Source organism: Exophiala mesophila (assembly GCF_000836275.1).
Source record: "Exophiala mesophila strain CBS 40295 unplaced genomic scaffold supercont1.5, whole genome shotgun sequence".
Taxonomy (NCBI): domain Eukaryota; kingdom Fungi; phylum Ascomycota; class Eurotiomycetes; order Chaetothyriales; family Herpotrichiellaceae; genus Exophiala; species Exophiala mesophila.
In genome coordinates, this window is record NW_015622508.1 from 821,362 (window position 1) to 846,998 (window position 25,637).

Sequence of the window (25,637 nt, forward strand, 5' to 3'; positions counted from 1 at the left end):
AAAGTTTCGACAGCTCCAATTGGTGGGTGCCTGTTCTCGACAAGCACGACTCACGTTGCGTCATGTTGATCCAAGGAGAGATGCCATCTTTCAACACTCTGAATGTCATCAACCACTTACTGTTCATCCAAGGAGAGACGTAATCTTTTCACAATCCAGGTCTAATCAGCCACAACCATCTGTTGCACAGGCAGCTTAATCAATCTAAGGACTGATGTGTGAGGCTTTGTTGATCGTTGTTTTCATTGGCTGCGCTCGTCATGATTCTGGTGTAACACATGCCAAATCTTGAGGGGAAAAGACGAAGATTTTGTCAGGATTCGATGTTCTAATCGCGCATATTCAGCATATAGTCAAAAGGGGGCTTCTCTGCAGTTTTGCTTCGTTCTGAAGTCCCACGGCGGCCTGTGTTTCTCACCACCCAAAAGCTTCAGGTGTTAGGATCGACCATCTCGTTACGCATTTGTTGTGTATGTTTCTTCTGCTATTTTGTGTCTTGTCCTCCTATTGTAACATTCGGTTTCCGTGCTCCAGCCCTTTCTTGGTTGTTGTTCCACGACTTCCTCAGCTCTTCAGGTAGTCGGGGGAACTGGCTTGCCGGCTATGTCGCTTTCTTGTCAGGGTCACCACACTGGGAAACCAAGAGTGCTAGCAAAATGGCTGATGAGACGCCTCAGGCTGAGCATGTTGATCGAGGCTCGGATTCGACGTAATAGGATTACATGCGCGGTGTCTTTGTGCAACTGCAAACAAAAGTGAAAATCGGTTGTGTTAGTTTCTGGACATTATGCAACGACCACGTCCCGTTGAGATCATAGATGCTGTTTCGAGGAACATATGGATGCATTTGAACCTGTTCGCAGTCATACCTATGTTTGTTTTCACTTCACTTGTCGTGTGCTGGAGTGGCTGCGTTTCCTCCTCGGATCACCTCCCCGTCGTTCGGTCGTCAGCGGGGGGGAGACGAGTTGGACAATGCTTCAGCAGAATCACCATGGGCATCGTCAAAGATGATTGAGATGACCTTGAGCATCATCACTGTGGGAGTCTTTTTCCTCGCAAACGCGCAGTCGATTGGCCTTTGTGCATTGATTCTTGCATCCGCGAAATCGCTACAATGAATGTGGATCCCATATGTGGATAGGAGAACACTTTGATCCAATAGTCGTCGACCGTTGGAGATCAGACCAATCAGAGTAGAGTACAAGTTGTTTGAGTTTTACGATATTGAAACTCGAGGGCCAGCCTTCTTAAAGCAAACGTTTTTGATCGTGGACTGATCAAACTTGAATTTCCACCTGGCCGAACATGATCCACGTCAATGGAGACGACAACAAACCTCTTGTGAGCGATTTTCACCCACGCATTGACCAGCACGAGTAGTACCCTATCGTGTCAGGGCGGAAATTTCTCCGGTGGCAAGGGGAGTTTCTGGCCAGCCATCGGACTACTTTTAGGCGTAATATGTGTATCGTCAAAACTGTGTACGAGGTCAGAGAGTCGTGTCTCGGACTCCACTCATCCACAAAATCCTGGAGTCGGTGACTACAGGCATGATCGAGCGAGTTGAAAGGCCGACATGCATGCATGAATGATCCTGCTCTTTTCTTCCCAACATGGATTAGCTGACGAAGAAGAAAACCATGCACGCGTGTACAAATTCTCACGACAAGTCACTGACAGGTCGACGCCACAAACCCCCACTCATGGCTTCATTTAACATCCCAGTCTGTGGCCATCGCAAGAACATTCTGTACGTAAAGAGGGATTTCCCCGTCGCTTATTGAACCGACTTTTTAAGTCTATGAGGATCGTTTCGAGGACATGATCGTCGACCTCAATTAGACAATCTCAGATTCTCCGGGACCGTTAAAGCCTTTCATGCCCCCAAGCCCGGGGATGTCCCGGCCACCAGCCGAGGGCCAGGTCCAACCGAGTGAAAGGCGCACTCCTCCGCGAAAAATCGTCCATAACAGGTCACATGGATGATTAATCTTCGAAAAACATCTCCCGTGGGCTCGCTTGCAACGGTATCCCGTCCATGCCTAGGTGAGGACTCCAACCATGGTGGATGGGTTTATCTCATCCTAGTCGTCCATTTCCGCCTTGTGGAGAAACACATACGGACAGGCGAAGGATGCGCCTCAAATTCTCTTGGTATCTCGAAGAAAAAGCCGGAAAGACATTGGACAAGGTTTCTTTGGCCAGTTACGGAGACAGTCGAAGCAGGCTGTTGCAGATGGTGAGGGCAACAAGCAATTAGACTGTCGTCCCGTTTCCTGGCCCCCGTGCGTAACTTGAGACATGAACAACTTCATGAGTACGTACTTACTAGACACGGCAAAACTTGTCGTGTTGCATATGACTATCTAGGGGCCTTTTTCGTTACGCACGCGTGCTGTATGAGGGGACGGACGCATAGGTCTGCGATCCACGATTGACGTTGATGTTTTCCCTTCGCCGCTAGGGCACATCACGAATGTGCGGAGTTGGGCACTGCTCTTTCAGGAAGGACAATTCTCACGCTCTCCCCGTGTCTAGAGGTTAATGACGCCAGTTGAAAGACGGAGGGCCCATACAAGAAGTGACTTCAGATAATTTTGAGGAAGTCGCGAGAAGGAGTGCGGAGGAAGTAACAATGGGCATGAAAAGGAGACGGAAGGTGACAGTGACACCCTGGGCAGTTATATATCGCACCAAGAAGGTCACTGCTCGGTCATACAAATGCTGCATGAGGTAGTTTCTTTGAACGCATACTTTCTGGAGCCCCTCGATCCGTGCCTGTTCTCTTGTCTCGATAGAAGTTCCAAAGACATAGTTGTAGCATGACGGTATCCTCCGTTCAAAATGATGCAAGTACATTATCCAGGTATTCTTCCTATGAGCGGCAGTTGTTCAGCCTCCCGTAAGACGATGAGAGGCGTCGAACCATGGCGAATTGATATTCAAGAGTATCTGAATGACTAATCTCCTCCGTATGGGCGGTAGAATAATAAACCATCGCGAGTCATCGCCACGATGATTGACTCCCCAAGCTTGCTGTCTTGAGTAGTGACTCCATCAACGGTGATTAGCTCACATTGTCTGATCATTGTATTCCAGATCGTTCACTACGTATCAAACACGATAGCTAGAATGCTCAAGAAGATTCGAACGTCTTTTGACCTTCGAAAGGATTAGAATCAAGCTCTGGCCACCATCATCTATCCCTCATTCCTAAAGATCATAACATATCTTCCTCACGGGTCAGACAATCATACCACACTAGCAGTAGACGTCTAAGTAGGCCAGATGTTAGGACTATCTTCTCATTGTCTGACTAACTATCTACCTCAAAGAACCGACAGTAGAGAGTTGTAGGCGTGGAAAGGCTGCCCTGGCTGGACGGACAGCTACTGCCATCCCAACAGCTCCTTTCTCCTTCCTTACAGCAGGACAAACCCCTGAACTACTGTCTGATGGAGCCAACTCTTGAGATAAGGTCGACGACGTGCAACATCGCTCGCTGAGAAGCAACAAGGACTCAGGAGTCCCTCAAGAACAACAATCACGATCCTGTTGCTCCTTGGAACCCCCCTCCACCGTGGACGAGCCATCGCCTTGATGTCACCACATCGTCGCGAAACGGAAGGAGAGACACAGGGGCTAGCTCAGATTTACTGGATGTTATAATCTACTGATGCTCATACTATATACAGATTTGGGCAGAGCCCTGAGAAGGGTCGTTCAAAGAGTTCGAAGAGAGATCTGAGATAGTAAGGACGGCGGTTTCAGGGGCCTTTCCCTGGTCGTTGTCTAAAGAAGATCTCTTCCCTTGCTTCGAGGGCAATCGTCTACTAGCGGTACCTGGATAGGCTTTCCATTACGACCATGTCTAGTTCAATTTCGAATGTCTAGCTACGCAGTTGAGTTCGTAGGTACTGTTCCATGTAGGGTCCCAATAATGGCCAGTACACGATCGGCAAGGGGATTTGTATGGCTTTTGAGCAGCTCTGCTAAAATCCTGAGCACGACCTCACCGCGACGGAGCGTCTACAGCAAAGATTGTGTTCTAAAGCAGATAGATGGCTTGAAGAGCTGGTTCTATCACTAGCAAAGACACGAAAAGGAGACGATTTCCCAGCTGGATCCCGGAACACGGCAAACAATTAGGGGTAGAACACGGTTACTCAGTTGATCACTAGCCAGCTGCAATCTTTCACCCCTTGGTTCTCAATCCGTCTAATAGTCCCGCCGATGAGAGTCGACATGCTGAAAGCGGCACACATGATGGAGATCCCTCTCCACGCTCGTCAGGGATTTTTTCACGATAGTTGTCACTATCGCTCGGTTCACAATATAGATATGCGTGGAACCGTTTAGTCAGACTACGGAAGTTGTGCCTCGCGTATTCATTTGAGGCATTGGATTTACTGGAGAATGAGATCCTGGGACTGTCTGTGCCTTGGAAGTTCTTGGCTGGTGTCTCTTGTGAAGCAGCCAAGGGTACTTTGGAAGACGCAATAAAACTAGTGGTTCAGTACGCAATACATTGCTGGGGATAAACGTCAGCGGTCACGTACCGAATGTCATAATGGCGACCATCTCGCTTCTGGGGACGAGAGGAGGAACAGTCCCTAGGGAGAACTCGGGAAAGACGAAATCTTGGCCTCTAACGCGATAGGAGACTCGGAACCGCTTTTGTCCCCTCTAAGCCTTTCATTCTTCCAACCTGACATTGATCGATGAATCTGGCCCAAAGGCCCGTGTCATGCAAAACCCCGTCCAGTCGACTGGTTTGGGAGATCGAGCGGCCGCTCGTCCGCTGGAATGGACTCGTGTCACTGGTTTATCGTTATCATGGCCGTCTTCTTGCATTTGCGGGTTGCCATGTACTGATCAAACTACCCAAACCGGCACCACTAGGGTGCCACTGGCTCAGTTGATCACCAAGAACGGTCAGAACTACAAGCCACCACCACCATGTTGGCATCGAGTAGCGACCTCAGAACTGGCTTAGCATCGTCAATGTCTCCGCTCGATGGCATCAATTAGTGAGACGCCCATGTGTTGATCGCGGGTGACGGGTTGCGGGTCGCCGGCCTGACGCAAAGGCCGGTCAGGCCCATGGTTTCGCAATGTGAATAACCTTCGAAGCACGTTCGTTCTCTCATCTGAGACCAGCACTTCGAGGTGGACGACACTCGGGTAGCTCTGCCTCACGGTCCATGCCTGTTCTCTCATATGCCCGTATTGCCCCTTACTGGGTGGAGATATAATTACAATTGTCTGCGTTCTGCAGTCAAAACCTGGACCGAGAGTGTCCCGGTCTCGTCGGTGGTAGTCACGGCTGTAGCCTTTCCAAGGCAGCGATCCACCGACGCAGACCTGACGCCCATTCTCCACCATTCCTGATTTGGGCGAGTCACCGACCAAATATGGGACAAAAAGTCCATGAGATAGGTGACGTGGCTAGTCTCATAGTAACGGAGATGCCTGATTGAGGCATAGTTGGCCACGTTTTCAGGATTTTACCATTAATTGGTGTCTCCCGCATGGGGTAATGCACGCGCAGAGCATCAAAAGGTGGAGATAAGCCCATAGATTACCTAAGATGGGTGGCTTATAGGCTAGGCCTGTATATACATACTCCGTAGGTACAATAGTGGTGTACCAGGAGACATTAAAAGGTAGGAAGCATTGCTATCCGGGTTTCCGCCGATCGGCTTCGGGATTTAGCCAGCATCGTTCAGCTGGGTGAGTTCCGGCGGTCAGGTTGCAAGTCAGGGCTGGGATGTCAAGCGGCAACAATCCAAAGGGTTCATCAAGCGACGGCCCTCGCCGAGACAAATGGTTGGCGCAGTCGGTTGTGTTAGGCCAAAATTCTAGAAACGTTGAGGAGATGGTGTGGAGTCAGCAGTAGGTTGACACAGGTTTATTGACTTGTCATGCTCTAGCGCCACTGTATGCCAACGAGATGCCAATTGAGTATACAAAATGCTACTAACTAAGTTGGCTAAACTACGAGAGGTCTACAGACTACGGAGTACAGATTGTTTGGATGTAGTCGCCAGTGCACAGTGGAGCAAGCTTCACGCTGCGCGCCCGCCGTCAAAAGTATGTCTGTTCATAGTCAATTTCGCACAGGGATGCCGACATCCGAACTTCTGTTTTCAAAAGTATCCGTCTGGCAAACTCCGCCATAAAACTAGTGAGATCATTCCCAACCCGCAAGAGGTAATAGCTTTGCGCGGAAGAAAACCTTTCGGGGCCAGATGGGTAGCGCCTCGGGCGTCATTTGGTATGAACGAGGCCGCGGTCACGTGAGTAAAATTATCTGATCATGGATTTTGAAAGCGAAAAATGCCTCCGAAACGATGTCCAAACTTGACACAGATTCCTCAAGTCCCTACTTTAGGGCACATGTCCGGGGGGATTGGCGCAATGGTAGCGCGTGGCTCTCCTATACTGGTAAATTGATTTTATCATTTCTCAGTGGTCATCAAAGCCAAGGTTGTGGGTTCGAGTCCCATGTCTCTCGGCAGTCTTTTTGGATATTTGATTATTTTTTGGACTGCTGAGTGCAGGATGGAGACAAAAAGGGAAGTTTGGAAGAGAAATCACGTGCGAGTGCGGAGGAGAAAATTAGTCACGTGATTTGGAATTGGTTCCGCGAAGTATTAGTAAGTGGGCACGGAAACGGACAACGGCGAAACAGACAACGGCAGCCGTTCTTTGGGAGTTGAATTTTGTTGTGAGATGAGGTCGGTGAAATCGTCGGGTCAACACCGAATTGCATGCCTAGACAGGGGGTAGCCATTTAATTGTCGTGACTCGCGTGCTTTCATCGGAGCAGTGAATTGAAGCATCATTGGGTGGGAGAGTGATCGTTGATCACCACTGGACAAAAGCGGCAGGTCGGTCGTTCTGTTCCAGTGACTCTCGCTTAAAAAGCGGGTCGATTGTAGATCTTGAAGAGCTCTTGTAAGGAAACGTGGGTTGGGGATTGTTGGTCTTCGCTTAGAATGGAAGGTCGGGTGCAGATTATGCAGTTCTTGGAGAGCTGTACTCGTAGTCGCAACTTGAACTCTTGGGGATGGTGAGGACGCCTTCAGGACGGAGAAAAGCGACAGAGAAAGGCCTGTATTTCGGGATCCAACCGCCCTGGAAGAATTCAGGATCCACCATGTCTACGGGTAATGGACTCGTCGTTACGCGACGACACGGTCTGTATAGGTACTGTACGGAGTACACACTGGTTCGTTTCGACAAGGTTACACCTGACGTTGGGCAGTAGTTTTTGGGCATGGTCATGGATGGTTTCTCTTGCATGGTTGGGTACCGAAAGCAAAAGACTTCGGAATTGAGTTTCTCTGACTGCCCTGTTCTGGATTAGATGGAACTCGTGGTGGGGGTTTCATGTCGAGGACTGCAAGGGGGTCGCTTGTCGGTGCTCGAGGATCGCTGTTGACAGCTGTCAATGGTAGAAGCTAGACCCTAGAGTGACTGGATTCGTTCGCTTGGTCGCTTAATCTGGCGTGTTTGATCAACCGGGCAGCTCAGAAACGAAACTTTATGCAAAGGAGAAGACCTCCAAGACCATAGACGCCTGCACATAGTCCGGACGCATACGTCTAGGGAATTAAGTACCTGCTAGGTACAAACTCTGTATCTCAGTGACTTTGCATGAGCATTGGTACCTGCAAATGCACGTCGTCGTAAGTCTGAACTTGTTGTGGCTGCCTGTCACGAGCACGTATCCGTACTCCGTAGATCACCATGGCTCCACGGCCAATGCGATCAGCCTACAAGGCTTTTGTATCCACCAGTTCTGGCTTCCGAAAAAGTATCCCAGCCTTGCTTGAGCCTTCCGAAGTCGAGAAGCTTTCTATGTGGACAGCTCGTGATGCAGGGTTAGCAATAGAGTTTTACCATTGCAATGGCACATCAGTTCAGTGGATTGAAAATCCCACTAAACGTGGCATCATCCCACACCCGAGCGCCCATTTCCTCCCTTGTCCGTGCTCAATTGTGGCCTCTGGGGACACCTCGACCTGCTTGAGCACGTATAGATATCTTGGTTGGAGCTTAGATTCTCGGCGGACACTGCCGGATATCATCAGGCACCGTCGAGTTGAGTTTTGTTCCCATTCTGAGGTATTAAAGTCATGCTGGAAAACCCTTGATACCCAAAGGGCGGGATCCATGATCAGCCTTGAAGACACACTCCATCCCCGATCGATGTCTTGCAGGTCAGATTGAATCTGGCCAAGAGATGACGGCGTGAATGAGCGGCGCTGAAGGCCTGGCCACATTCCTGAAACAGACGGACTCCTTCCTCTGTCTGAATTGTCAAAACTCGTTAACCTAATGTATGATTGGATCTCATTGGCGACATTTCCGCCATGGAATATTCGAGTGAGGCGGAAATGGTAAGGACATCAGTTAGTCATCATAATTGAGCGCCAAGGTGGACGGGCGTCTCATTTTCATGCGGGTGCTGTCAAGTGACATGTTAGGCACTTTAGGTACCTAGTCAACCCTGTAATAACTCGTAAATGCGCACACTCGTACCTCAGCTGCCTCGAGCTTCCTTGGAAACTTTGTTGGCCGTAGGTCGACGTAGGCCAAATACCTGATGTATGCCGTTGTTTCACTGTAATGGCAGTCACCTGAGTGAGGTTTTCCGTACAAGGCTCCCGACAGGGACCTTGCTTGACTCTAAGTACACCGGAACGTGCCCTGCATTGAGATGTTGTATTAGGCTGCCCAACGATGCCAACTTAGATATCAAGTGACGTTAATTTTAGACGTGTAGACGGGGCTTGGACGTCAGAAAACAATACAACGCTTCACAGCTGGTCTCCAGCGATAGCCTCTCAGTAAATTTGAATCTATCGCATCAGTCGGTCTGTTAATGTTGTCTGCAAAGAATTGTGATGAGTCATCCGAGGTTTTACCGATAACGAATGGTGGCTCGAAATTCTGGCATCAAAATACTTGGTACTAGTATTTTTATCATAATATAATCAAAACAGACAAGGTATTTTTGAAAAATAAGTCTATTTGGTTGTACATTGGTATTGAGACTCAGCCATGCCTTTCTCTCATCACAGTCACTCGGGACAGTTCTGTCCGGGCCATGCGCAGGATTCGCTAGAAAGCATCATTCAGGCGGCCATCTCCAAGAAAATGCAGATGCTGGCACTAACAGAGCACATGCCTCGGCATGAAATTGACCGATATCCTGAAGAATTGAGTGCAGGGACGACGCTGGATGCGATGACGGAGAACGAAAGGGCGTATGTGAGGGAGGCGACGTTACTTCGGGACAGATATCGAGGCCAGATTGAACTGGCGGTCGGATTCGAAAGTGATTGGATCAGGCCCGAGTCGGTGCAGCTCATCGACCAGAGCATCTCTACACATGCGTATGACTTGTTTGTAGGCTCAGTCCATCATGTGCACACGATCCCCATCGATTACGATAGAGTCATGTACGAAGACGCCCGGCAACAGGCCGGCGGAACTGATGAAAAGCTCTTTGAGAGTTACTTTGATGCACAACTCGACATGCTACAAGCAACCAAGCCCCCTGTGGTAGGGCATTTTGATCTCATCCGCCTCAAAAGCGACTGCCCCAACCCCAGTTTCCCGCAATTTCCCGGCGTGTGGGAACGTATCGCCAGAAATTTGGACTTTATCGCTTCTTATGGGGGCATACTCGAGCTCAACTTTGCGGCTGTGCGCAAAGGTCTCCTTGAGCCTTACCCGGTCTCGGACATATGCCAGGTAAGCCATTTGTTGTCTCCGTAGTCTAGCTGCCCCCACGATACCTCCTGACACACTTCTCAGGCTGCATCGAAGAGAAATATCCGCTTTTGCTTATCAGATGATAGCCATGGTATCGACCATTTGGCCCATAGCTACGACCATGTATTGCCTTTTCTTCGGAAAAATAGCATAAGGTCATTGACGGTGCTGGGGTCCAATGCAGACGGTGGTAACTACGGCGACAGGCGGTTTCCGACCCTTGAAGCCAGAGAGGTTGACGTGGACATCCTCGAGAAGCATCCGTTCTTTCAACATGCATGAGGATGTCTACCTTTGATTCGGAAGCGATAACTTCATCGTCGATGGGCAACTGACGCTCGAGAAGGAGCCTACAAGAGGAAGAAATCGTCGGCAACATGCTACCCTTTTGTGGGCCTAATCGTGTTGGAGACACGAGCAGATATATCGAAAGCACCTTAAACTTCTGTGTGCTGTAGCTTCCCTGACGTGGCAGTCAGCGTGTCGCAAGAATCATTGCTGCCACCCGCCATTAATCGCGACTTCGGTATGCTTAGTCGGAGCCGAGTCCTTGGGCCTCGAGTTCTACAAGATTGTTGGTCGCCGTTCTGTGCTGGTGCCGGGGATTGCAGGGTTGCAAGTCACTCCTCTAAGGGAGTGTTTGATCGGTACTAGGTACATAACAAGGACAATCCCTGCAAAATCCTTTGACTAATGATGAATTGTTCATGACCTTATTCATGCATTATGTCCAAGGGAGCATTTCTCTGTTTGACTAAAAAAGTATGTCTGTAAATGAATCTGGCTCGTGGTCCGTGGTGACATGCATGACCCAGATACACTAGATTCATTCAGAAAAATCTGGACACCAGACTATTGAGTCAAGAATCAAGTGTGCCAGCTGGTAAAGTATAAGGAGGTACAAGCTTGACTGCGAGGGGTCCCAGTACGAGTTTTAAGCCGACTATCTATGGTGGCTGGAATAGTATACCAGTCCTTGGGACGAATCACTGGCTGGCCGCATCCACCCCGTTCTCCGACAATGCGTAGGCTATGACTGGAGCAGCCGAGATCGCTTGTCGCAATTGGAGCGACGACGAACGAGATCTGGAGTGAGTAGAGGTTAGCGGTCCCAGCAGACGTTGGGCTCCCAACGGCTGTGTTTCGTCAACCCAAGAGACAGGGAAGACGAGATTTGGCGTCTGCGGCCGGCAGGCCCGAAGGGCCGCCTGCAAACACCGTTGTCACCTTGAGCTGATCACATCGCTGCCGATGTCGTTGCAGACCAGACCCCTTAGGCGATAGCAGGTGGTTGGCTGGACTGGTAAGCCTACGCATACGATGTCTCCGCCTGAATGGTCCCAGGACTGGCGCGAAGATGTTCGATGCCAACCACGATGAATTAAACCAATGATCTCGATTACATGAAGCACCCCTAGTAAGACCGGGATTAAGGGATCCGAGTCGACCCTGAGGCTGCGTTCTCATGCCATCCTGACAGGGTGCAAGGGCCGATGTACACCGCGCCCAGAGGGTGGTCAGTCGGCCACTTATGCAATGCCAAATGTCGCTGGAGATCGCGAGGCATTCGGCAGGTCTCGTCTTGTTGGAATCGGCATCCCGGGGACTCGATTTAGGGTGAGGGTGTCTAATGAACAGCGAAGGGTGACTTTGAACGAGTAAATGCCGAGCACGCGAACCAGACCCCAATCAATTATAGGCGGGTGGCGGAGGGTCCTTGGCTCCACTAATTATCAAGTGCAAGAGACAAGTTTTCTGATATTGATGGGCGAGTGATGTTGGATAGATGAAGCGTCATCGCGTTATCGTGAAGCAAAACCGTCTTTTTCTTTGCGTTGCGACAGCCCATCTGGTCTCTGTTACGAGCAAGGAGGTGGTATGTCACTCCGGCCTACGCCAAACACAAAAACGAAACAAAATACAAGATGAACCCACAGGATCTACCTCACATATGCACAAGTCGCAGAATTGGTCAAACTTTAGTGCCGCCCTGCTTGACACAGCGGGTGCCACTTGTGCAAAACTGAATAACATCAGCCAAACAGAGGTAGTCAATGCTTTCGCCACCGAGGGCATGTTTATGGGCAGGACAAATGGTCAGGGTGTTTGTACGCTGTCCTTGGATCGAGTGAACTCGAAACAAGAGGCCATTGTTGGGTGGCTAAGTGGCTACAAGACTCGGTTCCAAGGCGCAACATGACAGTGACACACAACTGGTGCGATTTGGAGCGGCTCAAGTATGCGAAAGGAACAATACTTGAGTTAGCTGCCTACGGTTGCCGACTGCAGGATCCGACGAGCATGAAGCCACCCAAGGATGTACCTAGGTACCTCTGAACAGGCTAGCAGGTATGCGTATCCCGTATGCGTACAGTAGTACTTGGTACTTGCAGCGCCACCGAAACAACCAGGCTTGGTGGATGTCCTTGGGCCCGAGGGCCCACTCACCATCCACAGTCCACTGCCCAACGCCCAGGCCGAAGACCGAGGGGAGGGGCCTCCTCGGGTGCATCGACCGGGTACGTGGGACGGATGAGAAGCTGGCGAAAAAGCTGCACTTTTTTAGACCAGGCGATCATTTCTAGTTGACATTTTTATTATTGCTGTTCCCCACTCATTTTGCCCCAGGACCAAGCACAGTAACTTGATTGAGAGTGGCCAAGAATGGGTTGGATCCCACGTGCGAAAATCATCCATCTTGGGGCTGGCGGTTGAGACGGTCGACGGTCGAGTGTCAGTCACAGTCGTATGTTCATTGAGCGCAATGCGTGGAGTTCTACTGTTCTACAGGCTACGGAGTACATTATTACAACGGAGGCGTACCAACGGTTTGCCTACGGCGGTTTGAACCCATGTCGTATCTAGAAACCTAACTCTCGGGACCTCTATTATTATGATTAATGTTCGGTTGTTCCTGCCTACACCATTGCCAGACTGGCCCCAAATCGTCAAAGCCCCGGTGCCAGGGACAGATGGCCTCTGTCCCTGGCATTCCATCATTCATCAGGCCAGTCGTAGTGGTGGTGGTCATGGTCATGATCATGGTCATGTCGGTCCCCAAAAGCAGAGAGACCCATCGACCCAACACCTACACCCATTCTGTAACTGACCGCCCCTCCTCAGGGCCACCAGCAAGCGACAAATGGCAATTTGCAACACGCATCTTGTGGGACAAGCTACAAATCACATCGGATCGAGCATGCCAAAGACGGTCAGTAACTGTCGTCATGGCAAGGCAAGCCTGATGGTCACGAGGCCTGAGGTCGCAGGGTCGTCCGAGGGTCTGCCTCACCTCTCAGGCTCCAATGTCAAATCTAGTAGTATCTAGTAGGTGGTGTAGTGGTGTGTGTCTATTGAGCCTCTGAGGCCCGAGCTCGTGGGCGGACAGCCGTTCACGTTCATGACGATGGGCGACAGATTTCAGAGATGTTGTGCAGATTCTTTCCTGTCGTTCTTGTTTAGGTTTTGGCCCAAACGCTCAAACGAGTGATGACGATTCCAAGTGACAGGTTTGACGTTTCCAAACTGGAAGTCGATGGGCCTACTTACTTAGTGGGTCAGGTCCCAGTAGCAAGTTCAGGCCTGGCAGTGCCTGTCGGCCGCTAAAGGCCAAGGGCCACATTCACCATTTCCAGGTGTCCCTGGCTGTCTTTTTTGTCTTCTTTCTTGCTGTCTCGCTCTGGCTGCATGCCTCCACCGCGTCTAAGCACGGCGCCCTCTCCACACAGTCTGGCAGTCAAGGCTCACAAACCACTCATGCCACTACTGTGAGTTACTACTACTGGCCTACTGCAGCTGCAAGTTGCTTTGGGGCGTCCCCGTGGCCCGAGGGGCCCCCTCCCCATCCTCCCGATGCAGTGGTGCCCCCTGTTCCGATGTCCTTCCCCCCCTGCTCGCCTCCCGCCTACGCATATGCGGATGGGTACGGTATGCGTATGCGTATGCGTATGTGTCCATACCTGCCGATACGCATACGCTTTCGGCGCATCCTACATATGCGTAGGCACCTACAGACACACCGGACCCCATAGGATGTAGGACTACTTACAGTCTACAGCCCCTGGTAACCCTGAGGCCTGGCAGTACATGATTCATGGAACATCCCCTCTCTCTGGACCATGATACCCTGGGCAATACCCTGGAGCTAACCCCAAGCAGAGTAGAGCTGGGTTGACCGCATCCGGATTTGCACCAATGCACCCTCGCCCCACCGACCCAGATCCCTATCTCAAAGTTAGCTTTGACCCAAGAGGCTGACACCAAACTCAAATGACGAACGTCTGTGATACCGCGAATCTGCGAGCCGCAGAATGACATGATGCTGGATAGACGTTATCAATTTACAGTGAGCACCGCTTTTTTGCACTCGAGGCTTTGTGTGCCACGCTCGACTCGACTCGACTCGACTTGCTGGCGCTGTCTATACCCATCGCTCGAGCCCAATTCAGTCTGTGCCTCTGGGTCATGCTGCCACTGGCGCAGTCCAATCATCTGGCGTCCCCGCGGCGCTTCTCTTTCGTCTATTGTCCGCTGTCTGCTGTCTGCCGTCTGCCGTCTGCTGTCTGCTGTCGGTTACTGTCTGATGCCCGACGACTCGACTCGCACGCTCCTTGGTCCGTCTCCATGTTTGCCGTCAGGTTCCTTTGCAGTTCATCGATGCCGCTTGTAGTCCAGAAGAATGTCGATCTTTTCCGAAGTATGAATTATTACCTCATTCGGCCCCTTCCCTTGCCCTTGTGCTGCTCTTCTTGCTTCTGCCCCGTGGCTTTGTTCTCTCATTCTTGCCTGTATTCTCGGTGACGCCTCAACTGCCATCTCGCCCTCCCTGCCAAGACACCCTCTCGCCGCCCTCCTCCACTATAAACCATCCCTCGTACTTTTCTCCAGTCCCCATCATATTTATCCTTGGGTCCCGGATCTCCAGATGTTAAGACTATAGTATAGGTCATCTCTTGTTGCCGTCGTCTCCGCCACTCTCGCACCATCAACAATACGACCACGCTCTCTAGCTGCTTTCCCTTCCACACTCCTTTGTCCCCCTTCCCCGGCCTCAAAGCATGGCAGTCAGCCTCCAGAAACGAATTCTCCGACCGGGCAATGGCAAAGACTACCCCCGGAAACTGGACGAAGTAATCATCGAATACACTGGTTGGCTCCATGACGCAAACTTGGCTGATCAGGGATATAAAGGCGAAGAGTGAGTAGTTCCTTAGCTGGCTCTCCCTATGCCATTCCCACCCTCCACAATGCTTCCAACTCATAACGCTGACGACCAGATTTCTCAGGTTCGATAGTTCAGCTGGTCGTGGCGAGTTCAAGATTCAGATCGGGGTGGGCAAAGTCATCCCAGGTACGAACTTGACTTTGGTCCCGATTGACTCGATCAAACCAACCGCTAACCTTTCGTGTTCCCTCACCCAGGATGGGATCAATTGGTTCCGCAGATGTCTCTGGGCGAAAAGGCAACCTTGACGATACCTGGGTGAGTGACTGTCCGAGCTGCCCCTGTCTGGTTCTCGATCGTTTGCTACGTCTTTGTGCCCACATTCCATTTGTGATACCTGGAGGATTTGTGTGTTGGTTTTTCAGCCTTGTCCAGCACTGGACCCCACCCTGAATGCTTTTCGCTGACAGAACTTTCTTCCAGACACCTTGCATATGGTACTCGGTCAGTATTTTCACCGCCGTGCGAGAAATTCAATTCTCCGAGCGCAATACGAGTCTTGCATTTACTGACAGTTTACGGGCAATAGTGGTTTCCCTGGTCTCATCCCCAAGAATGCCACTTTAATCTTGTAAGTCGGCCTAATGCCTTTGCTCTGTGGCCAACCTACGGATCTCTGACGATTCCCCTGCTAGTGATGTCTATCTCAAAGGTATCAACAAACGAATTTCGTGACAAAGCGAGAATCTGCGTAGTCGCGGATCAACTCTGGGAGGCTCTTTTGTTTCAGTTTGCAGATGCATCGTTCATTTTGCGACGTGACAGCGTTTGGGTGGCTTGAGTCTCTTGAATATCCACCAATTTCGGAGTTGCATCAACGGATCAAAAAGGTCACGAGGTTGTGTGACTTTATGGAATTGGGAATGTTTTTCAAGCATGGAAACTTGATGTTTTCTGCAACGTGGAATGGGAACAAGGAGCACACATGCTACAGGTAGCACTTTTTGAGGGTTGTCGTTTTGCGTCAGAGGCGCCCATGTCGAAACAGTACTCGACATGGGCACCCGAGTTATTCTTGGTTCGATTCTACAAGGGCCGCGTGGATCTGAGGGATGGCAGACGAGGCAGCATGATTCAGATACACGCACGCACCTCTGGCCCATAGGCCTCGGCGGTGTGCGCGTAAACCAGATCCGGACTGGACGATGTCGAATCAGTCACAGACGATGTTGGACAGAAGGATCTTGACAGATGTGTGAAGAAAGAAGCACAAATGGGTATGGCATGATCCGAAGCATTGAGCATAGAGCATCAGGCGTCAAACATGCAGCATGTCGGAAGGCGGCGATCGCAGCGTTGCAGTCTGTACATGTGTGCGTGACCTCGAGGCCGCGATAGATAGCATCCGGTCGGAGCCACGTCCTGATTATGTCAGAGTACAGACAGGCCCCCCCGAGTGCAGAATCCAGAAGACCGGTTGCGCATGGTGCCTGACCTAGGAAACATTTCGTTTGACCCATGCATTTTTATGTTCCCTGCTTGTTTGTATCCAGATCCTGACTGGGGGGTGGGACAATCTACAGCTCACGGGTAGCCGCACGGTGTTTGATGAATTGCACTCCCACAACAACCATCAATACCACTCGCTAACCCACCGCCATGACTACCCATCCCCTCTTTCTCCTCTTGCTGACTTGCCGCAGCCGAGTACAAAGATCTGGTGTCCGAGGTCAGCCAGGCAGGCATCGACCTCGACCAGAATGGCCAATTGATTGGACTACAATTGGGATTTACCATCTTAGGCTATCACGGCTCTGCAAGTCTTCCCCTCTCTACTTTCCACCCATACGACGGCCTGGGCTGTGTGGGTGGTACCGAACTGCTCCGAAGCCTGGGGGATGCATGATGCATGCGAGGACAGGTAGCAGCACCAGCACAAGTACCAACAGTAGTAGAAGCACGTAACAACACCATGTTCGCTCTGCATGATATCAGCTGGCTCGTCCGGAACTTGGGACATGTAACTAAACTTCGCTGAGTCGCGGTATAGAGCATCCGGGGTCGCTAGCATACTGGTGGACATTGAATATTATAATTGCTACTTTAGCTCCAGAGTCCACCATTATTGACCACGCATACGCATTACTTTAGGACATACTCATTAGGCAAACAGTTCACGCGGATATGTATCTCCATGTGCGGTTTCTTTTTGTGTAGCAACAGGTAAGGTAGTTCTGGTGTCTTTTTGTCGACACACCCTCCTGAGATCTCCATGCCTTGGCCCTCAAGAAAGTCTTGTCACCATTTCCTTGTTGGGAGCCCGGATTGGAGGGGTGATTGTAGTCCAATACCAAAAGAGAGCTCACGCGAGACGGGCGCACTCGGATTCAGAAAGCCTGCGGGAATGAAGAGGGGAGAGGGTTTTACCCATCTCAGCTGGTCGTGGACCACGGTGGTGGGTGTAGTAGTGCCAAATCCTGGCTCCCTGGTGTGCCTGGGCTGCTAGGCTGTCAAGATCGCTGCATCCATGTCCATCATTTGTCAGACATCCGGGCAGGATCTTGCATTTCCCTGGTCACAGAGATGATGAAAAAAGAATGTCGTACGCATGGTGGCATACTACAGCCGCAGCCAAGCATCCTAGCACCATCCTAGTAGTGAGATTCAACCAGGGTGTTCCACTGTCTTTGATGGCGTGGATGGGCACCCGACGATTCGGCTAATCCATCCTTCTTAGTTAATCAATCCTTCTGTCGGTTAGACGAAGACTTGGGACTTGGGGCAACTCGGGTCCAACTGACCGAAGTGAGTGTGGTGCCCTCGTGGCCCGTGGGCCATCGCCCATCACCCATGGAACTACTCCGTACGTATTTTACGCATCTGGTCAGAGGTCTCCATCTGTGCCCACCCACACCCCTTCATCGAGAAGGCATGTTTGTGCGCCCAATTTGGACTTTTCGGATAGGTATTTCTGTAAAAGAACAGATTGTTTCGTTTTATTACATCCCCACCCTCAGGTGATGTCTTTTGCTCGGTTTTGACACACGCTCGAGTCTTCCCCCGGTGAAGCGAGCTTTCGTCCTGGGACTGGGGGAAAAGCAATACGAGTTGGGCCCTGCTGTGCGGCTCGTCAATTTTTATTCGGCTGTCCTCCCTCTAGTCTGGCTGGTACCACTGGCTTAACTTGGGTACCCAAATCAAAGCCTCGCCCGTACATACGCAGATGTGTAAGGATGTCCTCCTTGGCATAGTCCCCGCGTTGGACGAAGATCTGAGATGATCGGCACTTGTATCCTCCCACGGGCGCCTGTACCAGGGCCATGGTCAAAATGCGGGCCCCTCGGCCTGTAAGACTTCCTGCTTCTCATTGACCAACCCAACAGCTTCTGTGGCTGTACCCCCAAGAAGCCCCCCGTCCTTCGGCGCTGATTTTCGCCGACTCTGTATGTGAATGCACGAGGTACGCATAAGAACCAAAACTTGTACCTCCCACGAAAGTGGTGACATCAGATCTTTCTCAGATCTTTCTCAGATCCTCGGCCCCTTGTTGTCATACCTTCTCAGGTCATTCTACTTGACAGATATTCTGGTGTTGAGAAGGACGGTGTCGTTGACTATCAAACGTCAAGATTTTTCTCGTTGATCTGACCGACAATCTTACCACTGTGTTTTCGGCTTGGACAAGGTTTAAACTACTGCGAGATCATGCATTTTCCCTTATGGGAGACGCAGTTGATAACCGGCTTTTGTTACCGCCAACATGAACAGGACTAAAGATATCACATGATTACATCATCTGGCGTAGACGATCCCATTTTCCTAGTCGTCCCTCGTCCCTGTTCCACTGGACAAAAAAACATCATACGTGTTTTCATGACTCGCAGCACGTCACTCTGGCGCTTTTCTTTTCGTTTCTTTAAAAAATACTTTATAGGTCAACGATGGAATATCCATGACAAAGCCTGTGCAAAAGTGACAGTGACACACGCGACACATGTCAATATGACTACCAACTCATCAGACCGAAGGACTCGCCTATTATGGCTTCGTCTGGGGCTAGGCAAAGGAAAAAGTCACCTGGAGGCCAATGATTACTACAGGGCCTATACAATTCTTACTGGATTGGGAGGGTTGATAGAGAGATGAGATGAGGTGGACGGATCTTGTCTGGCTTGAGGCTAGTAAACCTTGAGAAGACGACCCAGACCAAAGACGCCCCTCCATTTTTCTGTTTTGCCTTTTGCACTTCAGGCGCGCCTTCACCGCCTTCTGGATGAGTGACCAGTGGCATTTGCAAGATCACCACCGCGTGACTGTGTGGAGAAAAGAAACTATATACAGATCCAAGCATACACGGAGCCACCAACTTCGAGAGCGGGATAGAGGACAAAAGTAAGGCGCAGATCAAAGTAAATGTCGAATTTGCCCATGATCGACTGGCCGCCCACTCCAAACTTACCCTCGTATCGCCCTTGCCCCCCCCCTGGCTTGAATATTCAGATAGCCGTTGACCAGGCGTGTTAAGCGTGAACTTAAAACCCACGCCAGATTCATGCTTTCCCTATTCAGAGAAAATCGTCCGGGAAGGCTCTGTTGTGCACAAAGTTTGATGGCCTGCATCGGCAGATCTAGAAGCTTTTGGTGCCCGCGCCCCCCTTACCTACAAGGTTACTCGTAAGGATTCTCCCACTTGAGAAATTTGAGAATTCCTCATTGCTCGTTGGTCCATTACGCCCGTATACATTACCACCTTCCCTGGATGCCGTTGCTCTGCCGTGACTCCAAAGTTAGGGCCCATTAGCCAATCTATCTCGCCTGTGTCAAGATGCGTTGTTTGCTTGTAACAAGGCGCTTGAAATTTACTCGCTTCTTCCCAGTGACTCTCACCTTTCCATCGAGCGTTGGCTTAGATTGGTGATCCAAACATATTACTTATTGGACAGTAGTCTCAAACCCCCAGAGATCTCAAAGGAGGTCCTGGAGATCGGATCGCGTAACCTTGGCTGTCAATCCTGTCACGGGTGGGTTTGTATCACGCAAGGGAGAGGGGCAAAGAGGCATGTCACTACCCGTCGTCCAAGGTACCACGAGGCTTTCACGTAAAGTACTCCATAGGCATCCGACAACGAACTGGGTCCTCATGCAATTCTATCATTCGTTCGATTTCGGATGTCATCGATTGACATGGGAGACTTCTCCACTGACCAACGGCAATTCGTATCAATTCAGCTGGATTAAAACCCCATGAGCCATTTGCTCAGCTTGGATTGAACCACCACCAGTACTGCCATCATCGCCCTGGCGACGACTGGTGGGCACGGCATGGCCTCATCTTGCTGTCGAGACGGCATCCAGGTTATCCACATCAAATCGGTATTACATGCTTGACTTTGCGGTTCGCATCGACAACCAACCTCAACTGCTTCCCACGCCAATCTGGATCTTGCATGATGCCCCTGAAGACTCCACTTCTCAGTGTGTCGGTGTACAGCTCGTAGGCGGGATAGTAGCCGTCGACAAAGTGTTTGACCTCATCGTCTGTCATGCCGGACCCCTTTGCGGCTCGTAGACCTGCTTCTTGCTGCAGCCTCCACTTGTACACGTACTGAGGGTCGGCGGCGTCAATGTGGATAAAGGCATCCAGCTGCGACGTGAGTTGGTCGTAGCTCTTGAGCGCCTCGTTGATGGTCTTGACACTTTGCAAAGTGTTGTGGCCAAGGCGACCAAGGTAAGGGGTGTCTGTCGTGGCATTGCGGCACGCCGTCACCGCCTCTGCATGCTTCTTCTTAAGATCTTCATCCTCCAATGGTCGGAAGCCGACCGACCAGCCCTCAAACAAGACAACTTGGACTCTGTTGGACGGGTCGCTGTTGACTTGCTCCCACTCTGATGCTGGTACCCGGTCGCCTTGGCCTGAAAAAAGTGCCTTGTTGTACTGAGGGATCTTCGTCGGTCGGTTGGCCTTCAAGTCCGCAAAGACTGACAATCCCAGCTGCACATCGTGCGTCGATGGTTGGCCCCGGTGCTGGAGTAATGGATTGTCAGGGTTTGCCCGGGCCAATGCCACCTGGTCTTCGTGCGTCAGATACAGGTCATCCAGCGAAAACACTGCCGTGGACAATCGATGTGGCTCGGACCGTAACGTCGACTTGAGGATGTCCACAAGCACTGATTTGCCCGCTCCTTGCACTCCATTGAGTCCGATGAAGAACGGCGGCGGATTCGGTGACGATGAGTGCTTCTTCCGATGCTGGTCAAGCAGTGGAAGAATGAAGGGGATCACGTGCTCCGCCTTGTCGTCGTTGATCTGGCCCATCTTTGGTGCTTTTTCAAGGATTCTGGAGATATTGATGGATGTGTCAAACTGTTTGAGTCAAGACTATCTCATTTTCACGAGCCTAGTCGACAACATATACCAATTCATGAGCAGCCCCTCGGCCCCACAGAGATATTCGACAGTATTTGTGATGGAAGCTGACAGCTGTGTTGCGGACAAACCTTTCTCCGGGGCAAATACTCCGTATGTTGCGGTCCGCAGAGGAAAAAATCCCGTGACCTGAAGACTGACGGCAGGTTGACCGTAGGAGAGAGTTTCTCAACTCAATCACGCTGGAGATACGGTCTACTCACCGGTGACGATCCAGCCATTGGTGTTGTTAGACACACCGTCGATCATAATAAAGTGATTGTCCACCACATCAGCTTGTCTTCCAACGTCATCACTGTCCTTGACATGGTTACACGGCAACAAGACTATGATTCACCCTAGGTGCACGTGATCTGAGCGTTTGTTGAGCGAGAAGGCTGGCCGAGGTGTCCCTTGACATTCTGGGACAGCAAATGAGAACTCTGGAATGTTCAGCTGGAAGATCTCGATCCTTCTACCAGGAAGAACCCGTGACACCGAGGCAAGTTGCACATGCCGAGATTTTCACAGAACAGTGGTTGCGGAGGCACGGAGAGGGAGAGACCCGGAGTTGAGTTGTGGAGCGAACGCATCCGTGAGTCTCAGTTGAGTTTTGACGGTTATTTGACTGACGAAATCGTGGGGCTGGACAACTTTGGCGCCAAGACAATTACTTTCTGTCAGTCACGGATAATACTTGGTCAACTGCTGTGGGGAACAACTATGGCTCTCCGCTAAAACCCATTCACATCACATGCCGTGATTCTGTCTGACAGAAACCATTTCTTCCTCTTTCGTCCAATTCACGTGACTTGTGCCTCGGTACTTGGACGCCTCGGCCGTATGCGCCCATTCATCTTTGGGTTCGGGCTTGGAAGACGTCCTTCGTCGTCGATAATCCAACTTGAACCATCCTCACCCTGCCGGATCCAAATTTCGGCAGTCCTTTTCATCCTTCTCTTTCTTTCCATATACAATCTCTGTCATTTCCCATCTCATTGAGTCGGTTGCATCAGGATCGTCTTCCTTGGGTCATCCTCTCCCTTGCACAGTACCCTTCACACCCTCCACCTCCTACACGATCCTGCCACAACAATGGGTCAAGAATTGAGATTTGACGGCCAGACCGTTGTCGTGACTGGTGCTGGCGGTGGCCTAGGAAAGCAATATGCTCTCTTCTTCGCCTCGAGAGGCGCAAACGTCGTCGTCAATGACTTGGGTGGCTCTTTCAAAGGTGAAGGCGCCGGCTCAAAGGTATGTAAACATTATCACATGCTCGGTCCCAACTTCCCCTCAATCAGAGCTGACTTTCTTTCTCAGGCCGCAGATGTCGTTGTAGAAGAAATCAAAGCTGCAGGCGGCAAAGCTGTCGCCAACTACGATAATGTCATCAACGGTGACAAGATCATTCAGACCGCCATCGATGCCTTTGGTCGGATTGATATCCTCATCAATAACGCCGGTATTCTGCGTGATATCAGCTTCAAGAACATGAAAGATACCGATTGGGACCTTATCACAGACGTCCACATCACCGGACCCTTCAAGACTACAAGAGCCGCATGGCCATACTTCCGTAAACAAAAGTTCGGCCGAGTCATCAACACCGCATCTGCCGCCGGTTTGTTTGGTAGCTTTGGACAGTGCAATTACTCCGCTGCCAAACTCGCCCAGGTTGGTTTCACCGAGACCTTGGCCAAGGAAGGCGCCAAATATAACATTGTCTCCAATGTCATTGCTCCTATCGCCGCCTCCCGCATGACTGCAACCGTCATGCCCCCTGAGGTTCTCGAGCAACTGAAGCCCGAATGGGTCGTTCCCCTAGTCGCTGTGCTGGTGCACAAGTCCAACACCACTGAGAATGGTTCCATCTTCGAGGTCGGTGGCGGCCACGTTGCTAAGCTCCGCTGGGAACGCGCAAAGGGTCTCACTCTGAAGGCTGATGCTTCATACACTCCTAGTGCCATCCTGAAGCGATGGTCTGACGTCAATGACTTTTCCGTTCCTGAGCATGCCAGTGGTGTTGCCGATATGGTCACCAAGCTCGAGGACTCGCTCAAGATCAAGACCAATGAACAAGGACCCGAAATTAGATTCGATGACAAAGTCGCACTGGTGACTGGTGGTGGTGCTGGGTGAGCCTTCCTCTGTTTTAGTACTGCTTCGATCAACTTGCTAACAAGTTTCTAGCCTCGGTCGAGCCTATGCGCTTGCATTCGCTAAGCTCGGCGCCAAAGTCGTCGTTAACGATCTGGTCAACCCCGACACTGTCGTCAATGAAATCAAGGCTCTTGGTGGACAGGCTGTCGGCAACAAGGCTTCAGTTGAGGACGGTGATGCTGTCGTCAAGACCGCCATTGATACCTACGGAAGAGTCGACATCCTCATCAACAATGCTGGCATCCTCCGCGACAAGGCTTTCACGAATATGACCGACGAGCAATGGCACGTCATCATGAATGTTCACTTGCGAGGCACTTACAAGGTCTCCAAGGCTGCCTATCCCTACATGGTTAAGCAGAAGTACGGTAGAATTATCAACACCACCAGCACCAGTGGTATCTACGGAAACTTTGGCCAAGCCAACTATGCCGCAGCGGTATGTTTGTGATATTCTCTCCAAGAACCTCAACTAATTCAAGACAGAAAGCTGGTATTCTCGGATTCTCGCGTGCCCTTGCACTGGAAGGCCGCAAGAACAATATCTTTGTCAACACAATTGCCCCCAACGCCGGCACTCAGCTCACCCGAACTGTGATGCCTGAAGAGTTGGTGCAGGCTTTCAAGCCTGAATACGTCGCGCCTCTCGTGCTCCTCCTGTGCTCAGACAAGGTGCCCGACCCACCAACCGGTCTCCTCTTCGAGGTCGGCAGCGGCTGGCAAGCTCGAACACGATGGCAACGATCTGGCGGTGTTGGCTTCCCCATTGATGTCAAGCTGACCCCCGAGCACGTTGCCGAGAAATGGGCCAAGATCCTTGACTTTGATGATGGCCGCGCTGATCACCCCGAGGGAGGCCCAGACGGTCTCCGTGGCATCATGGCCAACTTGCAGAACAAGAGCAACAAGTCCAGCTCAAGCTCCAAGGTGGATTACCTTGCCAACATCGAGCAGGCCAAGAAGGCAAAGGCAAAGGGCACCGAGTTCTCGTGGGATGACAGAGATGTCATTCTCTACAACTTGTCTTTGAACGCTAAGAGAACCCAGCTGCCTCTGGTCTACGAGAACAATGAAGACTTCCAGGTCCTTCCTACCTTTGGTGTCATCCCTCCCTTCAATGCCGAATCTCCCTACAGCTTTGACGACATCCTACCCAACTTCAGCCCTATGATGTTGCTCCATGGTGAGCAGTATCTGGAGATCCGCAAGTTCCCAATCCCCACAAACGTCAAGACAGTCAGCTTCCCCCGTCTCGTCGAAGTGGTCGACAAGGGCAACGCTGGATTGGTCACCTCCGGTGTCACCACCAAAGACGCCAAGACCGGAGAGGATCTCTTCTATAACGAATCCACTGTCTTTGTCCGTGGATCTGGTGGTTTCGGCGGCCCCAAGAAGGGTGCTGACCGTGGCAATGCCACCACCGTTTACTCACCCCCCAAGCGTGCTCCCGACGCCGTGGTCGAGGAAAAGACAACCGATGACCAAGCCGCCCTCTACCGACTGAATGGTGACCGCAACCCTCTTCACATTGATCCCGAGTTCAGCAAGGTTGGTGGCTTCAAGGATCCTATCCTCCACGGTCTTGCCTCGTTCGGTTTCAGCGGTAAGCACATTGTGCAAACCTATGGACAATTCAAGAACATCAAGGTCCGCTTCGCTGGTGTTGTCATTCCCGGCCAGACCCTCGTCACCGAGATGTGGAAGGAGGGCAACAAGGTCATCTTCCAGACCAAGGTTAAGGAGACTGGCAAGTTGGCCATTGCAGGAGCTGGCGCTGAACTTAGAGGAGGACCTAAGCCGAAATTGTAGACATATATAGCATCTGAAAGCCTCTGATTATGTAGGGTTAAAAGGTACGCTTTGAAGCTTTGTTTGACAGGGGCTTTTCTGTCTGTCATACTTTGCATTTCAACATATGACTCTCAGTTTGTGTAACTTCATAAGAAGAATATTTGATATCTGAGGCTGAGAAGTCCGTGCAACGCCTAAAAGCGGACATGTCCGGGGGGCAAAAATAATTTCTAATATAATGTTGAACCCCCACAAATAGCTACACTTTTGCTCGTCAAACCACGCAGAGTTGATGCCAACTCTGTCCACAGGCTCAATGGTCTA

At 51.0% G+C, this 25,637-nt stretch overlaps 4 protein-coding genes and 1 non-coding gene across 5 annotated transcripts; 4 read left to right on the top strand and 1 right to left on the bottom strand.

The window, feature by feature from the left end:
* Window positions 1-6,409: 6,409 nt before the first annotated feature.
* PV10_07073 lies at window positions 6,410-6,520 on the top strand. The gene has a single exon. It is a non-coding gene; the product is annotated as a tRNA-Arg (tRNA).
* A 2,513-nt stretch (window positions 6,521-9,033) lies between these two features.
* On the top strand, window positions 9,034-10,305 carry PV10_07074 (uncharacterized protein). The gene is made up of 2 exons (XM_016371936.1): window positions 9,034-9,771; window positions 9,835-10,305. Exons 1-2 carry the CDS (start codon window positions 9,076-9,078, stop codon window positions 10,072-10,074), a joined length of 936 nt encoding a protein of 311 aa, XP_016221268.1. The 5' UTR covers window positions 9,034-9,075; the 3' UTR covers window positions 10,075-10,305.
* A 4,544-nt stretch (window positions 10,306-14,849) lies between these two features.
* Window positions 14,850-16,862, top strand: PV10_07075 (uncharacterized protein; the record flags this gene model as incomplete). Its single annotated transcript, XM_016371937.1, has 7 exons — window positions 14,850-14,989; window positions 15,078-15,142; window positions 15,214-15,274; window positions 15,440-15,460; window positions 15,546-15,587; window positions 15,652-15,668; window positions 16,660-16,862. The coding sequence occupies 7 exons, from the start codon at window positions 14,850-14,852 to the stop codon at window positions 16,860-16,862; spliced, it is 549 nt and encodes a 182-aa protein (XP_016221269.1).
* Window positions 16,863-20,066: 3,204 nt separating this feature from the next.
* Window positions 20,067-21,506, bottom strand: PV10_07076 (uncharacterized protein). The gene has a single exon (XM_016371938.1). It carries the CDS (start codon window positions 21,270-21,272, stop codon window positions 20,322-20,324), a length of 951 nt encoding a protein of 316 aa, XP_016221270.1. The 5' UTR covers window positions 21,273-21,506; the 3' UTR covers window positions 20,067-20,321.
* Window positions 21,507-21,614: 108 nt separating this feature from the next.
* On the top strand, window positions 21,615-25,447 carry PV10_07077 (peroxisomal hydratase-dehydrogenase-epimerase). Its single transcript, XM_016371939.1, has 4 exons — window positions 21,615-22,616; window positions 22,683-23,497; window positions 23,553-23,961; window positions 24,009-25,447. The coding sequence occupies exons 1-4, from the start codon at window positions 22,458-22,460 to the stop codon at window positions 25,329-25,331; spliced, it is 2,706 nt and encodes a 901-aa protein (XP_016221271.1). The 5' UTR covers window positions 21,615-22,457; the 3' UTR covers window positions 25,332-25,447.
* The last annotated feature ends 190 nt before the right edge of the window (window positions 25,448-25,637 follow it).

Bases quoted from the DNA above. Each gene is read 5' to 3' on its own strand.
- PV10_07074 (XM_016371936.1), top strand. From the start codon at position 9,076: ATGCCTTTCTCTCATCACAGTCACTCGGGACAGTTCTGTCCGGGCCAT. The intron at 9,772-9,834 runs GTAAGCCATTTG...CACACTTCTCAG, and splicing joins CGGTCTCGGACATATGCCAG to GCTGCATCGAAGAGAAATAT.
- PV10_07077 (XM_016371939.1), top strand. From the start codon at position 22,458: ATGGGTCAAGAATTGAGATTTGACGGCCAGACCGTTGTCGTGACTGGT. The intron at 23,498-23,552 runs GTGAGCCTTCCT...ACAAGTTTCTAG, and splicing joins GTGACTGGTGGTGGTGCTGG to CCTCGGTCGAGCCTATGCGC. The intron at 23,962-24,008 runs GTATGTTTGTGA...AATTCAAGACAG, and splicing joins AAGCCAACTATGCCGCAGCG to AAAGCTGGTATTCTCGGATT.
- PV10_07076 (XM_016371938.1), bottom strand. From the start codon at position 21,272: ATGGGCCAGATCAACGACGACAAGGCGGAGCACGTGATCCCCTTCATT.